The sequence below is a fragment of the Columba livia genome, chromosome 22 (genome assembly GCF_036013475.1).
Source record: "Columba livia isolate bColLiv1 breed racing homer chromosome 22, bColLiv1.pat.W.v2, whole genome shotgun sequence".
Classification (NCBI taxonomy): domain Eukaryota; kingdom Metazoa; phylum Chordata; class Aves; order Columbiformes; family Columbidae; genus Columba; species Columba livia.
Window position 1 is genome coordinate 2,633,427 of NC_088623.1, and position 13,138 is coordinate 2,646,564.

At 49.2% G+C, this 13,138-nt stretch overlaps 1 protein-coding gene across 43 annotated transcripts in view; it reads left to right on the top strand.

The window, feature by feature from the left end:
- The window catches only part of NFASC (neurofascin), an 87,296-nt gene extending 76,720 nt beyond the window's left edge, over positions 1-10,576 (top strand). For 42 of the 43 annotated variants that reach the window (XM_065038286.1, XM_065038304.1, XM_065038310.1 and 39 more), the window contains 3 exons: positions 634-765; positions 1,340-1,409; positions 7,647-10,576. In XM_065038286.1, the coding sequence (XP_064894358.1) occupies positions 634-765; positions 1,340-1,409; positions 7,647-7,878 (434 nt within the window). In that variant the 3' untranslated portion in view covers positions 7,879-10,576. The remainder of the gene's footprint in view (positions 1-633; positions 766-1,339; positions 1,410-7,646) is intronic. The other variant, XR_010467516.1, reaches the window with a different exon arrangement.
- The last annotated feature ends 2,562 nt before the right edge of the window (positions 10,577-13,138 follow it).

Consider the following 13,138-nt stretch of genomic DNA (forward strand, 5'->3'; position numbering starts at 1 on the left):
ACAGATTCATCTGTCTGACCGTGTACGGGAGCTGCAAACAAGAAGTCAGAGTACGTGAGGGAAGACACAGCAGTCAGGAGCCAGAGCGTTGTTTGGCAAACAAGACACCTCCTTGCTTGGTATTAATCATATTAATATTCAATAGCTTTGCACCCTGCCCAGTGGAATCTTAAAATTGTCCAACATTGGGGTTTCTCGCAGCTTGAGGCTGCTAATGTGGCTCAGCATCCCTGGACACCAGGGGTTGGATCCGCTTGGGCACGTTCCTTTCAGACCTTCCAGGGCGCTTTTTAGACACAGTAAATGAAAGATCAAATCTGTTACCCAGCTTCTTTTGCCATTCTTTACAATGCACTTTTCTCACTGGTCTGTGCTAGGTTTTATTTTAAGTTGTGAGCCTTCACTGTTTTGTAGCTTCTGCTAAAATGTTGAGTTGACCATCACAGAAAAGGAAAAAAAGCCACAGATCCCTGTGCTACAGTCTCGGATAACCTGGTCAATATACACAGACACACAAACGCGGCGCTAAAGATCATTTCTAAGCCAGTGGACTGAGTCTTTCTAGTCATTTATTTCCCCCGGTGGTTCTGGTCTGTCCCTTAGAGCTCTTTTTTCTTTCCATTTCCCTTCCAGCTTATACCAAGAACCAGGTGGACATCGCGACGCAGGGCTGGTTCATCGGGCTGATGTGTGCCATAGCTCTCCTGGTCCTCATTCTGTTGATCGTCTGCTTCATTAAGAGAAGCAGAGGTGGGAAATATCCAGGTAAGAGCGTTGCATGAAAATCATTCATGTTCATGGTTTAAACATCTCCAGGCTTCCAAGGGCTAATCAAATTGTATTGCTCTCAGATAGATGCTTGTGATTACAAGGGCTTTTCTTTCTCCATAGCGGGAAAACTATTATTAGTGGGAAGCATTTCAGTTAATTAAAGGTCGGGTGAGGGCTCTGTGCTGTGCAGGCTTGAGGCTGCAGAGCTGGACGCTCCCGCTACGCATGACCCAACCTCTACACCGCAAATCCGCTCGTCCTCATCTCAAAAATAAAAAGATCTTTTCAGGCAAAAAAATCTCATTAAATTTTTGCAAAGCAAAAAGATAAGGCTTGAGAAAATTAATACATCCTCTCTGGCGATCTGGAGGACCTGTGGCCTGGTGCCGCCACAGCAGGACCCTTTGCAAGACCTCCCAGGTACAGGTTTTTTATTGAGTCAATGAAAAGCTGCACTACACCCCACAGGGATTTCACAAAACCTCAACACTGGCTTGTTACTGCCTCGTAAAGCTTTTATCTTCTCTACTGCTTTTTAACCTGAATGTGGGGATGTGCTTGTTTGCAGTACGAGACAATAAAGACGAGCATCTAAATCCTGAAGACAAGAACGTTGAAGACGGGTCATTTGACTACAGGTACGTTCCATCGGCATGTGGACCCCCGGCTCCCCATCAGCCCCGCTCCAGCCATCACAGACCTCACCGCTCTTCCCCTCCACGTAACCGCAGCACCGCGGGGCCACACAGCCTCTTAAATGATTTCTCCCACCTTCCTCCTCCTGCCTCCTTCCCTCTCCAATCCTCTGCCAAAGGAAACGTGTCCTGCCTAAAACGCCGGCAGAGTCACCATGATGCTGCTCAGGGCTCCTCCTTTCCCTGTCTTAGCCTTAGAGGGTCATTCTGGGGCTCTGGATCAGGTACCCAGGACACAGCTCTCACCAGGGGCAGATGAACCTTAGTGACATATAAACACATATAAAATAAAATAAACTCTGAAGCAGCCTGAGGATATTTCAGGTATATCACCCTGTAGCTCAGCCTCTCTCCCACCCATAAAAGAGCATTCAGGGGAGAAATGCCCGAAGTTATGTTTGTCTCAGCCCTGAAAGCATGCAAGGTTCGGGGCTCTGCCTGCATTCCAGTGCAGGCTTTGCTGTAAGGTCACCGGCAAACCCAACAGAAACAACATCCAAAGGCTGCAGCAAAGCCTCGCCAAAATCACTCCGGTTTCCCCCACCTCTGCTCAGCCACTTTCACACAAACCAGCGTCCTTTGAAGAGCAGCAGCACCCGTTTGTACTCCAGGAAGACCCCAGGATGTCTGAGGAAGGGCCAAGCGCTCTCCCAAACCTGCTCCCGTGGAGCAGGCGATGCTGTCACGTCTCCTTGGATTGCCCACGCTGGATGTGTTACAGCACAGCCAGCCTGCCCTTTGAGCACCTACACTGAGCTTTGCTTTCAAGAATTAAAATGCACCTTTCCATCTGAGCCGGATCCAAAGCCCAATTAGCCTAGCAGGAATTTTTCTCCTGACTTCAAAACAGAGGTTAATTAAACCCCGCGTCATTACTGATACTCCTAGCGTTACAAATTGAGGTAGCAAAGACAAGAAGAATTTATTCACGATTCAGCAAGGGACGTAACAAGACATACGTGTTCCACCAAAGACTTCAGGGGAAGCAAACTGAATATATCTGCCTGCACACAATACATAAATGGAAGCAGAACAACGCAGCCCTCGCTATGATCACATTTATATTGTTAATAGCACGGTAACTCTGTTTCAGTAGTGACTCTTTTTCGCCAAAGGATGTTGTAAGCCCAAAGCTCCCCTGTCTCCTGGTAGCATGGAACAGAACACAAATACACCCCAGCAGGAATCAGAATAAGCAGTTTGTTGTAGGAAAAGGTCACTGTTCTTTATCACCCTAAACACCACGCAGGGCAACACCTTCTTCACCTCCCTGCAAGCTCTGATTGTCACTTCTAGTGGTGACAAGCCACACCGAGGCAATTACATTGAGTCCATTTAGAAATTGCAGTCTGGGGACATTCCCTTCAGATTCCTGGCCAGGAAACAGAGAACAGCAGAGGAGAAATTAGTTAAGCCTGGTGCTGCTGCCCCAGATAAAACGCATCTCTTCCCAGGCAGGTCCAGATGCAGGCAGTGCTCCTTGTACGAGCCACAACTGCAAACTACAACCCTACTTTGACCAAAACACATCCTCTTGACTCTCTGATTCATGATAGGGACCCTCTTGGTTCCCCAATTTGTGGGATGGTGCAAATACCACGTAGCAAGCATGAAACATCACCCCGGAGCTATCCACACACAACCCTGCAGGCTCAGCTCCATCACCTGGAGCTCAGACAGGGTCTCCAGAGCCGAGCTTCTGGCAGTATGCACCGATTGCAGAGACCTGCCTCTCAAGAGGCCACTGGGGTGGTTGCGGTCAAGACCTCCTCATCCCCATCGCTCCCATGGCGATTGCATTGCCAGGCACTGCTTGCCTTGCCTAGAAGGAAAGCCAAGCTCTTGGCATGGCTGGCAGCATTGCGGTGGTCGGCGATGCCACATTTACTGCCCAAGCACCATCCAAGGGGTGTTGCCTTCCAGGCAATGGGAAGGAATGGCGTAAATCCTTCATCCCACTACTCAGCAGCTTCTGCTTAGCTGAAGTTTCAGCTTTGCTTGACAGCCCCATTCCCAAAAGTTTGCAAGCTAAAGGCAGAGGTCAGGAGAAGAGCAACAACCAAGCTCCAAGATCTTCCTGCATTTTTAATCATGCTGTCCCACAGACTAGATAGGGGGGAAAAAAACCCCAAGAACAACAACAACCCCCAACAACCCATAAATTTTGGTCCCTCCTTCTCAGGAACAACAGGTTTCCTGGGAGAAGTAATAGGAGGCTTCTCTCAAGGAGGCAGAAAGGAAGGTGAACCTGACGGATTGATGTGAAACGCTGTTGGCTGATTAAGATTCAAAATGATTGCAAAGTTAGGCTCAAGGAGGGTAGCAATTAGTATTTCAAGCAACACCAGGAATTGAGCTGACATGAGTTCTTCATTGGTTTCCCTCCCCACCTCCACATAGCATGTCTGATATGCTCTCATCATATCTCACGTCCTTAATGCCCTGTGCATGCAACTTTCAAATCTCTGCAGCCTATAATTAAGAGATACTGTCACATCTTTCTGTTCCACTAACAGAATAATGGTTTTCCTGAGCAGAGGCTAAGCTGAGAAGCTTATTTTCAAAGCAGGAGACCATTATCCTTGGACAATGTTCTGTGCCAATGGCTGTGCCTCATTATACCAAATGTTTAAGCTACACCTGGGAGAGTCAGCTGGAAACCTTGGCCAACTGGGAGGGAAAGTTGAGTAGTTTTAGCTTCTAGGCTCCAGGTCAGATTGAAGATAGTGTTCTGTGGCACAGGTGACACCCAGCTTGCCCTGAAGGGACAATATGTCAGCAGGCATCAAGGCAGGAGGACACAGAACAGAGAGGAGAGGTCTGGAGAGGTGTAAGTTTGTCAACAGAGAACATGACACTGGTGCATGACTATCTCATGGCAACCCAGCAATCCATTCACTCTGCCCTCGTCCCACTGCACATCAGTCCCCGGCAGCGACCGCTGCTCCCCGCAGCCACTGGCTGATGGAATTTCAGCCACGAGCCCTTTTGGAGCAGCCCGATGGCAAATACCCCCCTGCACCATCCGCTGCCGCTCAGCATCAGCTGCCTCAGGGAGCCCAACGAGGCTCATCCAGCTCTGATCAGTTATCCTGGTTCCATTTGGTATAACGAGGCAATTAGCTCCATGAGGAATGCAGAGATGTTTCTTTTTGGTTTCTTTTCTTTTAGCACTGCCCCTGTAAATGTAGACCGCATCATATCTCTCTCTGATCAGGCTCTTTCTGCTTCTCTCTGTTTTATTCCCATTCTTTCTTCTCCTCCTTTATCACCTGGTCTATCCACATGGACCATGAAGGTCTCTTGAAAGGTAGGACCACGTGCTGCCAGAAGTCCGGCACATTTAGCTTTTTTTCTTTTTAATTTTCCTTTCTTCTAGCTATTTATTTCTTTATAGCTGAAACAATACCTTCCCCTCCCTGTTCCCATGTTCCTGCCTCCACCTAACACATTAAACAAGATCCCTCTAACTCCTGCTGGCTTCGGGGCACCCCCCGTGTCCAGTAAGCTGCATCTTGCTTGGAACTGCTCTGTGGGTTGGGGACACCCCCAAGCACTAGCCAAGTCCCCCCAGCTCCACAATTGAGCATCTGATCCCTCCTGGTGCAGTGGGACCAGCCAAGGGTCGGACCTGGGGACGATGCCCTGGGTGCATTAAGTGCCCTGATGCCAAACACCCAGGTGATGGTGACAAGGGACACAAGCACAAAACACTAGATCCTAAACCAATCTGCCCACTCTTTTCGTCCTGAAAATCCTCCCTCCAGCTCAAGCCTTCCCCTGTTCTCAATGATTTATACAACTCAGGACAACCTTTCCCAAATGGCTTTTATCTGGGTGCTCTGGTGCTCTAATGCACACATCAGCAAACCCCACGGAAATCCATTTTAACAGGGTTATATTGCATCAAGATGCTGATGAAAATCTGCTTTGCCCTCCTAATGCACTAACAGGATAAATGGTACTGGAGAGAGGTAAAACCAGGGGCAGGTTTGCGAAACATTGCTGGGGAGCTTGGTGCTGCAAACCCCTAATTAGGGAAAAATCTGGCTTTAGATTCAGCTTCAACTGAACCCCAAACCTTGGGAAAGGATATTGCAAATAAAGGGGTCTGGGTTTTGCCACTCTCTACATGGCACTTACTGGGCTTTCTAACTGCCAGTCCTGCCTGCAGACTGAATTCTCTTCCCCCCCCCCAGAAAGAAGCTGCTTTCAGAGCTAACAAGTTGTTTTTTATTGCGATGCCAAGTTAACACAAGGCCTCAAATATCGGGTTTTGTATTATCGCTTAATTTGCAAAGTGCTGCTATAAGTTGCTATGTTAAAAAGCCGCGTGTTGTACCGTGGGATCCCAAATTCCTCTCCCACTGTGAGAGCTGATGCCATTCAGTAAACGGCATGAAAGATTTAACGCCTTTCCCAGCCGAAGAGCATTTTGCTCCCTGACGCAAGCAAAGTGTTGCCTCCCACAAAGGCACGAGAAAACACCTTTTGTTGAGAAAAATGAAGCAACAGATCTGCAGTGTCGCTATCCAGTGAGACCTGGACAGGCTGGAGAGTTGGGCAGGGAAAAATGTAACGAAATATAACAAGGGCAAGTGTGGAGTCTTGTATATGGGCAGGAACAACCCCAGGTTCCAGTATAAATTGAGGAATGATCCATTAGAGAGCAGCGTAGGGGAAAGAGACCTGGGGGTCCTGGGGACAGCAGGGTGACCATGAGCCAGCACTGGGCCCTTGTGGCCAGGAAGCCAATGGTACCTGGGGTGGGTTAGAAGGGGGTGGTCAGTAGGTCAGAGAGGTTCTCCTGCCCCTCTGCTCTGCCCTGGGGAGACCACACCTGGAATCTTGTGTCCAGTTGTGGCCCCTCAGTTCCAGCAGGACAGGGAACTGCTGGAGAGAGTCCAGCGCAGCCACCAAGATGCTGAAGGGAGTGGAGCATCTCCCGTGTGAGGAAAGGCTGAGGGAGCTGGGGCTCTGGAGCTGGACAAGAGGAGACTGAGGGGGGACTCATTCCTGGGGATCAATATGGAAAGGGGGAGTGTCAGGAGGATGGAGCCAGGCTCTTCTCAGTGACAACCAGTGATAGGACAAGGGGCAATGGGTGCAAACTGGAACACAGGTGGTTCCACTTAAATTTGAGAAGAAACTTGTTCCTGGTGAGGGTGGCAGAGCCTGGCCCAGGCTGCCCAGGGGGTTGTGGAGTCTCCTTCTGTGCAGACATTCCAACCCGCCTGGACACCTTCCTGTGTAACCTCATCTGGGTGTTCCTGCTCCATGGGGGGATTGCACTGGATGAGCTTTCCAGGGCCCTTCCAGCCCCTGACATTCTGGGATTCTGTGATATTACAAGCAAACCTGAAGTAAGGACTAGTTGATATGAAAATTAATTTTTAAGGATAGCAGCCCACTCTCATCCTCCACGCAATGTTATCAGCATTTATGAGATACCAGCCCCTGAGAGAAAACAGCTTCCCCCCACTCACCCACCCATTCCTTCAAAGGGTTGGGTTTTTTACCTCCTGTGGTCAAACTATTTATTTCCCAGTGACCTGCCCTAATCTTTCTAGTGAAAAAAAGGATAAAGAAATGAGCAAACAAGCTTAGATACTCAGAAATAAGCTTGGAAAGGTAAATTGCCATGAAGTTTGGAAGCTGCACAGAACGTGGCATCCTCTACATGCCCCCTCGCAGGGCTTTGAGAGCGCTCCTCATTGCGTGTAGCTACCAAAACACCCGAGTGTGTTTTTGCAAGGAGATCTGGAAGCAAACCTCACTATATGATGTTAGTCCAAGGTTGGCTAAAATGCTACAAGAAAGAATACGAGCAATGACAAGGAAAGGATATTTATAACGTACATCCAGTTGGACTGATCTAAGCATAGTATGTAAATAGGTTCCAAAAAAGATAATTGATTTTCCTAAAAGAAAAAGCCTGAAGGTTGGACTTGCAGAAATACCAACCCCAGCAGCGATCGTAGGGGCAGCTGTGGGTCCTGCCCCCCTTCTCATCATATCAGACACCCCACAGCTCTCTGTCTGCACTCCAAGCACCCTGCATTTGGGGTCTCTGCTTGGTAGATTTGCACCCTGGATTTGTTGAATATCCAAACCTCGGGTGAAGTTTGTAAGCCCCATTTCTCAACCCTTAACTGTGTCTGTCTGTCTTCTGCTACCCAGCGATGAAGACAACAAGCCGCTGCCAAACAGCCAGACGTCCTTGGACGGCACGATAAAGCAGCAGGAGAGCGACGATAGCTTGGTGGACTATGGAGAGGGGGGAGAAGGGCAGTTTAACGAGGACGGCTCCTTTATCGGCCAGTACACAGTGAAGAAGGACAAAGAGGAGACGGAAGGCAACGAGAGCTCGGAAGCCACCTCCCCAGTCAACGCGATCTACTCCTTGGCATAGCGCGATGCACTGAAACCACAAACAGCTGGAGGCGTTTGTAGCGGATGGGGGTCAAACAACAGCCGCTGCTGCCGCTACCCCCAACAGAAACGTGTGAATGAAACCAACCAACAAGGACACAAAAAAGAAAAAAAAAAATAAAAAAAACATAATAAAAAAAAATCCAAGCAAACAGGCAGACCAGGTAGCTGCCGATGCCATTTTATCGTTAGCAAACAAGCGAACGGTGAGGAGTCCCGGGACGCGGATGGGTTGTAGCTGAGGGCTGGAGGGGCTGGAGGAGGAGGGGGATGCTCCAGCTGCATCCCAGTTTGGGGCTGGCCCGGCACCCAGCGCCAGCCCGGCAGGGCCACCACGGGCTCAGCTGCCCAGGCTCCCCGAGGCCCTTTTTGTTCTTTTGGGAGGGAGTTAAAAAATGCTTCTCTTTAATCTTTCCAGGAAGGCTCCAGAGAACAGGAGGAGGGAGGAAGGGAAGAGGGGTGAGTGGGGCTTGGGCAGAGTAGCAAGAGCAACATAAACGCACGAAAAGAGGAAAGTGGTGGATCTTCGGATGATGACATTGTATTACTGAGACACCCATCCTCATGGCAGTATCGCCCGCAGCCTCTCCCAAACCACTCAACACCGCAAGCTCCTTCCTGACGGATCAAGCATCACCCACGTGGGGAAGAGTAGGTCCCTTTGCTTCCCTCGGCACCCTAACTCCCATCAGCGCTGAGGCTCCATGGTCCGTCCCCTGCAAAGCCCATGTTGGATCACCTGCACCCCCGCAGGGCTCCGGAGCATCCTCAGGGGACAGAAGAGCTCATGAGGTTCAGGGAAGGACAGTCAGGTGCTGCTCACCCTCCAAGCCCAGGATAAGAGCATTGCTTTTCTGGGTAACTGCAGGCAAACCAGTTGGGTTTAGTCTTGGCTTTGTAAGAATTTAGGGGGAAACTGCCCACCCCCAGACCACGCCTGCTTTCTTTTAAACACAACTCCATAAATCTTATGTAGCAAAAAGGGAGTTGAAACAGGACCAGTAGTAGTACCACAGGGTGAGGGGACTAGAAATCATTGATTTTTAAAAATCCAAAGCACCTGGTCAGGACGAGAAGCACCCGCTGGGATCGGGTGGAGGATCCCCCACGACCGCCCTGCGCTGCAGCTCCCCAGCAGCAGCTTGAACGCTTCAGGGACGCAAATTCCTCGGGAGATTGAGGTCCCAGGCACCAGGGATGAGCCAGATCAACAGTATTTCCCACTAAATTCTCCTCCTCATTTCTGACAGTGGCCTTTCCCCCCTCCATCAATCAGCCCGAGCAAGCGCCCGCACTGTGGGACTCCCTTCCGCTGTCTTATCTACATATCAAGATGATGCGCTATTTCAGTTAACCCGTTAACACACTGTAACCAGGCGTCTCGGGTAGGAGCGCTCCTTCACATGCCTTACACAGCTTCGGACTTCCCATGAAGGTTAATAAACTGATACTACTCCCCCACCGCTTACGCACCCCTAACGCAACGGTCTTGGATCCACCAGAGCCGTAGGAGTAGGATGCCCGGGCGGCTCTCCCAGCATGGGTCATTGTAGAAGGTAGAACTTTATACTAGACCGTACTTAGTGGCCAACGCCATGTGTATTCTCCCACTTCCTGCACTTTTGAAACCAAAGGTACCTTTGCTGAGAGAGATCGGATTTCTGCAGATTGTTTCACCGACGGCGAACGACGTTTGGATGGATTTTTCCAAAGGAGGATGTTTTTGTTCAGCGTAATGGATTAAATGCAATAGGATTAATGCAATTATTCTTTTAGCTTTCAAGCTGGTTTGCTATGGAGACATATTGCTAACAAGAATACTTCTACTAATACGGATTGTTGAGATGGACTTTGCCACACTCTTTAAGCTGCTAACGGCACAACTATCCTGCGCTTCGGGAAGAGCCTGGACCCGGTCAGCACCCACAGAGAACCTGCTGCTGGATCACAGAGGAAATGGGAGAGAGCTAGATGCAAACCAAGCAGCAAAGGAGTTGTTACGCATGCACCATATGAGCCATGGAGGGTTTAGACTGGTGTTAACTGGTAGAGCCCCTTCCTAGAGCCAGGGAAGCTCCTGCTACCCCGGGGCAGTGCTGGGATGTCCATCGCCACCACCAGGAACCATGTGCCAGGGCCCTCCATCTGTGTCATGGCACCAGGCAGGGGCCGTACATCTCGCTCCACTACCATCAGTGTAAACGCATTCATGCGACAGCCTATTTCTGCTGCTGCCACTCACCACGGATCCGGTTCAAGGAGAACATCTCCCAGCCTGTTCCCAGACATGCGTTCAGTCTTTAACCAAACACACGAGGCCAAATGTAACGCAGGTCACGGGGACAACCACTCCCCAAGCCTACGGCTGGTCTTGCAACACTGATTTAGTGCAACTTCTTGCCCAAGCACCGGTGGAAATGAGAGAAAGAAACTAAAGCCTCCGCTGCAGAAAAGGCTCTGCCACCGGAGCTGAGCATCTTCATCCACACCCAGTGCACCAGATCCTCGCTGCTTTGGGGACCAACCGCTACCAGGGACCACAAGACCCTTGGCCACCACACGCCACCTCCGAACCTCCAGAAAGTTGTTCAGGCCTTACTGGAAGCAGGGCGGTGTGTATCATGTATCTGTATCATGTGCCATTTCTATTAAAACCTGTATTTCTGTCCTGTCGTTAATCCTGAGCAAAACCCTGAGCATCCATTTGGAAATGGAGAAGTATTTCCCCCTGTAGCTTTGCTGTGTGTCCCCCACAGAGTGACTCAGCCCAGCCAGTCCTGTCATTGCCCCAAAAAGCCTCATAAAAGCATTCAGATCCTACAGCCACATTACTTTAAGTAACTGGAAAAGGAACGAGTTGTCTGCAAATGGCTCGGTGTAAGTTACTTGTAGCCTTGAATATAAGCTTGGTTTATAAATTACCCCAAAATTATAAGGTATGGTTTGGAGCCTGAAGAAAATTCTCACTAAGTTCAAAACTCATCCCAAGCTTAACATTTTTTTTACTCCCTTTAATAAAGATTCAGTTGCTGTTTGCACGTGCAGTTACCGTGTCATGGGGAACAAATCCATCACTTGTTCCGATCACCAGAACCACCGCAGCTCTGCCAGGGTGACCCCCACACCTCCCATCCCCAGTGTCACCCCAGGGGAGTTGCTTTGCTTCTCCATCCCCAGCTGTCCCTCTGCAGAGGGGACAGGTCAGTGACCTCGTAACCCCCAGGATGAGCAGAGATGCTTGGGGGGCCCCACATCAGCCACCAAGGGCAGGACCCCTCCTATAAGGGGTCAGTCTCCATCACAGGGGTGACCATCCCTCTCTGGGATCCACAGAGTCTGGAGCAGGGCAACCTTTGACGTTTTCTTTTGCAGAAGGTTTAAGTTAGGGACCAACACTTAATAAATAAAGAGAGAAAGAAGAGCCAGACCCAGAATCAAGTGCTCTCAGAAACTGGAGATAAAGCAGTTTCAGTCCAACTCCCAGCTTGAGCCTGTTTCTTAAATGCCTGAGCCAAAACTTCAACCACGTTCTGGAGACAGATCCAAACCGTGTGGCTGTCCCCAAGCCCAGGGACAGCCTGTCCCCCCCCACCGCCAACACACAGCCTTTTGCCACGTGGAGCCCTGCCTGTGTACAACAGCCGATAGGAATCACAGGAGCACCAGCGCGGGGATACAAGAGGACACTCAATGTGTTTACATGATCTTGAGGCTGCTTCTATTCTCCCTGGCATAATGTTGCAGGAAGAGACACAAAATCAGCAGGAAAATAAAAACAGATTTGGGACAAGCCCTGCAATTCTGCTCCCAGAAACCCCACCTGGCTGGACAACAGGTTGTGATGTCCCCACAGCACATGACAGACCCCAAGTCCATGTGTGACGGTCACTTCTGACCCCCAAGACTGACCTGGCAACGAGGATGAACAGGATGGGTCTGCACAGCATCATCCGTCACCAGAGCTGTGCCTTATCCGGCACATGTCACCTGCTCCACCCATGTCACTTGCTCCATCCGTGTCACAGCCACCTTGGCGAGTCCCAACTCTTCTCCTCAGTGCGCAGGTCCCAGCAGAGCCGTGAGTTCAACCTCCAACGTAACATCCATCGTACCAGGCTTAATTGTGTACAAGCAGCAAACGATTTCAGCTAAGCAATAAAAACAAACAAACCTTGTTTAAAATAAAAATAAAAAAGACCACATTCTATTTCTTGCACTAAGATCTGTTTTATTAATGAGAATAATGATGCTTTTCTGGTCCCAACACAAACCCCACTGCATCAGTAGCTCCTGTCTCTCCATGTCTTTCATGAGTGGGTATCGGGCTTTGGTTGTCACACACTGTCTAAACCTCGTGTCAAACCCACCAAACAGCCTCTTTTCTTCGCGGTACCAAGTTCTAAATGTTTGTACCTCCTGCTCGCATCAGAAAGAAAGTATTGGACTGGTTTGTTTTTCTTTAATTTGTAAATATATTGCCATCCATCCATCCATCCTCTCTGTAAAACCTCCTGGTTGTTCTAAAGTATTCTATGTATTTATTTGCCTTTTTTAAGAGCAAAAAACAATTTTGTGTTAACCCACTTGTTCCAGGGAGAAATGTATAGCTGAAGCTGTAAGATTAACAGTTTACAGCAAGAAGATTTATGGACTACAGAAAATGTTTAATATAAGGACTTATAAACTGACTGCATGAGAGATGAAGGAAGGCCAAAATACTCAGATATCTTCTTTTTCTTTTTTGAATCACTGTAAAAAGAAAAGACTGGGTTTTTTTGTATAGAGAACACTAAACATATAATAAAATATGGTTCAAAACTCACGCTAAGCCTGCGATTAATTTCCATTAATTTCCCAAAACCTATGTGAGCTCAGGGCGGCAGTTTGGTGGAGGCAAATAATTACACGTGGGTGTTGGGGCACCTGCTCCAAGAGCAGCAAAAACTGATCTCGACGACCCAGACAGGAGCACATCACTCCTCACAAAGCAACTGCCTCACTGCAGCAATGGGAAACTTTCCAGGCGGGGAAACTGAGGCACAAAGGAGCGAGGTATTATAGACACATTTCCTAAGTAGGGCAGGAAAGGGAAGACAAGACCTGGGTAACCAGTGCCTGATGAGGAGGTGACTGAACTCTACACAGCACACCCCCTGTATCAGATGAGTGACACGGGTCTGTCACTTGAACAGTTGATGGACATCTTTTCTCTGCCTGAAATGATGCTGCTCTCTTCAGTC